The 3,006-nt window shown below is 48.1% G+C and overlaps 1 protein-coding gene across 1 annotated transcript; it reads left to right on the forward strand.

The window, feature by feature from the left end:
* The first annotated feature begins 387 nt into the window (after positions 1 to 387).
* LOC133911209 (probable cytokinin riboside 5'-monophosphate phosphoribohydrolase LOG4) lies at positions 388 to 2,093 on the forward strand. The gene is made up of 6 exons (XM_062353414.1): positions 388 to 626; positions 703 to 800; positions 931 to 961; positions 1,074 to 1,173; positions 1,303 to 1,373; positions 1,604 to 2,093. Exons 1-6 carry the CDS (start codon positions 486 to 488, stop codon positions 1,832 to 1,834), a joined length of 672 nt encoding a protein of 223 aa, XP_062209398.1. The 5' UTR covers positions 388 to 485; the 3' UTR covers positions 1,835 to 2,093.
* Positions 2,094 to 3,006: the final 913 nt, after the last annotated feature.

A 3,006-nucleotide genomic window follows, 5' to 3' on the forward strand; every position in this document is an offset into this window, starting at 1 on the left:
GTTATATATTCTATTAGTTAAAAAATCTTTGTGATTTTAGCAGCTTTACAAAGTCACTTTTTAAATTTATGAAAGAGGAGAAAAGAAATAAAATTTTGAAACAAAAGCTAATTAACTGTTGCTGGCCTCTGTCGGCCCCCTACAGAGTCTGCGATTGCTAGATAGCGGCCCAGGCAGGACACGCTAGATTTAGCGTGCGGGCAAGCCAATTTGGAGGGCATCCATAAACAACATATGCGTTAGCGTGTCTGTTGGAAGCTGATTTTAGAGATGCACACGCTATTTTGAAGATAGAGGGTATGATAGCGTGAGTGTTGGAGTTGCTCTTACTATATCATGCAAATTAAGTTTCCCGTGCATAAATAGGCATCGACCATCGAGGGGACCTCACAAAGGAAGGTAGCCACCAGCGACCATAATATCCACGCTGCTTCATCCCTTTTGTGCGTCTCTCTCTCTCTCTCTCTTTCTCTCTCTCGTGACTTATGGAGTCGAACCCGGAGAAGGTTGCGGAGAGCAGCGGTGGCGGCCGGAGGCCGCTGCGAGCGGTCTGCGTCTTCTGTGGCAGCAGGCCGGGGAACCGGCCGTCCTTCAGCGCTGCCGCGCTCGACCTTGGAAAGCAGATGGTGAGTGAGGTAGCTAGCTTAGTTAAACTTGTCATGTTAGCTAGCCGCGCTCGATGATGACTAGATAGTTCTGCAGGTGGAGAGGCAGCTCGACCTGGTCTACGGCGGCGGCAGCGGCGGCTTGATGGGACTGGTGTCCAAGGCCGTCTACGACGGCGGCCGCCACGTCCTCGGGTAATCGATCGATGGCCACGCTCCCCGTTGCATTTTACCTATGCAAGCATTTTCTGTAGCTACTGATTCTCGGCGCATATACTTTCTCGCTCCGTTCCGTTTCGTTACCTCTCTGCTGCTCATGTTGCAGGGTCATCCCTACTGCCCTCCTACCCGAAGAGGTATCACCGAATCTCCTTTCCTGACCCATATCATATCTTTTCACAACACGAGGCATGCATAGATTTGAGCGTACGCATGTATGAAACATGTGCCGTCTGTGAGCCTGCTCAGGTGTCAGGGGAGACATTGGGAGAGCTGAAAGTTGTCAGGGACATGCATGAGCGCAAGTCGGAAATGGCGAAACACGCCGACGCTTTCATCGCCCTGCCAGGTCAAAGATCCATAATCTTATTCTGGCTCCTATTTAAACAGCATCCATATATCACCTTCTTACTAGGGCGTAAGACATGTATAGCTCGCGAGCCACATGACCAACTACATCTGGTCGTCTAATGCGCAGGCGGTTACGGAACGATTGAAGAACTGTTGGAAATCATAGCGTGGGCGCAGCTGGGGATCCACAACAAACCGGTAATTTTGTCGTGTTTAACTGCCATTTGCATTTTCTACTAGTCGAGGATCAATGGTGGAACCCATTGACGTCATTAGCTATAGGTGATTAGCCAAACTCGGCACTGGTGCCTCATGCCTAATAGCTAGGTTTGGATCGGATCCGATCCCCCTAACACGAAAGCGATGTTTAACAAGTTGCCAACAAACTAGTTAACGCTAGCTGCATGGTCGTTGTTGTTTTCTATTAGGTGGGGCTGCTCAACGTCGACGGCTATTACAACAGCCTGCTGTCGCTGTTCGACAAGGGCGTCGAGGAGGGCTTCATCGACGCCGCGGCGCGGAACATCTTCGTCCTCGCCGACACCACCGCCGAGCTGCTGACGAAGCTGACGGAGGCGGCGCAGGCGGTGGAGGATGATGGCGCGGCCGGAGGAGAGACGGCCGGCGCCGCCTTTTGCGCCAAGAGGAAAAGAAGTTAGCTGATTGTTGTCTCCGTGTGTCTTCGACCTCTAGCTCCTTCTGCCCTTCTGTTGTTTTCTTGATTTGGATTGTGTTGTTTTCTAGACTTCATGCGATGTGGATCCTGGAACCACGCGTTTCTAGCTAGTGAACCTTGTTAAGCGGTACCTCTCGTGGCACCAAGGAATGCTAGCTACTACGTATTTGTTGTACCTTCATGGCAGCAAAACGTCCCACCTAGCTTGTACTATATTAAACGTACGTACAATATTTCCTCAATCTGATTGTTTCTGCACGAGTTGATTTTTTTTCTTCGAAAAGGGTAACCCTTTTTCCATTACCGAAGCAATGGAAAATAATGTTCGAGTTTACAGCCATACAGTAGACATGCACGAGTTGAGTTTGCACGCCAGCTTGAGCAGAGTAGCATAATGTATCAGCTTTGCTAATTTTTAGTTGCGTGAAAACCTCTTTACCTCTCAATCACATAAAAATGGTAAAAACCTCTTTACCTCTCAATCACATAAAAATGTAAGCACTACATATCTTAAAAACGCAAAGCTATGCGAGTTTTTGGATATCAATGTAACGGTTCCAAAAGGCGACTGAAAAGTAGCAACATTGCCGTTACATGAAAATTTGACACTCGTACTTGATTTGTTACTTTGTACTATAGCTTTATCTTTGACTTACTCAACCAATCGTACGGCTCTTATACATAAACACCGTGTATCATCCATAAATGACAACATGCTCGCATAAATACGAAACTTTAGCTCTCGATCTCGCTGCTACTTTGTCCTGCATTCGTTCATCGGCTCATCACCATCACGTGACACTATTAGGCCCTGTTTGTTTGAGCTGTAGATTGTAGATTCTAGCTTCTATAATCTGAAGTTGAAACAAACAGGTAGATTCTAGAATCAGATTGTAACAATCTAGTCTCCAGATTGCTGCAATCCAACAATCTATTCCCCACCAGATTATTTCAGATTGTAATGTGACAAAGACCGAAATACCCATGTACTTCTCGTGTTTTTACCCACCAATGCCATTCTTCTTTTCTCCCCCAGCCCGCCACGCCCCCATCCCATTCCGCCCGAAAAAAAACACCTGCTGCTCCTGGTACCCTAGGCGCCGCCGCCGGTGAAGAAGATCCCGAGAGACACGACGCCGCCAGAGGCCAAGGCGG

The sequence above is a fragment of the Phragmites australis genome, chromosome 3 (genome assembly GCF_958298935.1).
Source record: "Phragmites australis chromosome 3, lpPhrAust1.1, whole genome shotgun sequence".
In the NCBI taxonomy this organism is placed as follows: Eukaryota; Viridiplantae; Streptophyta; class Magnoliopsida; order Poales; family Poaceae; genus Phragmites; species Phragmites australis.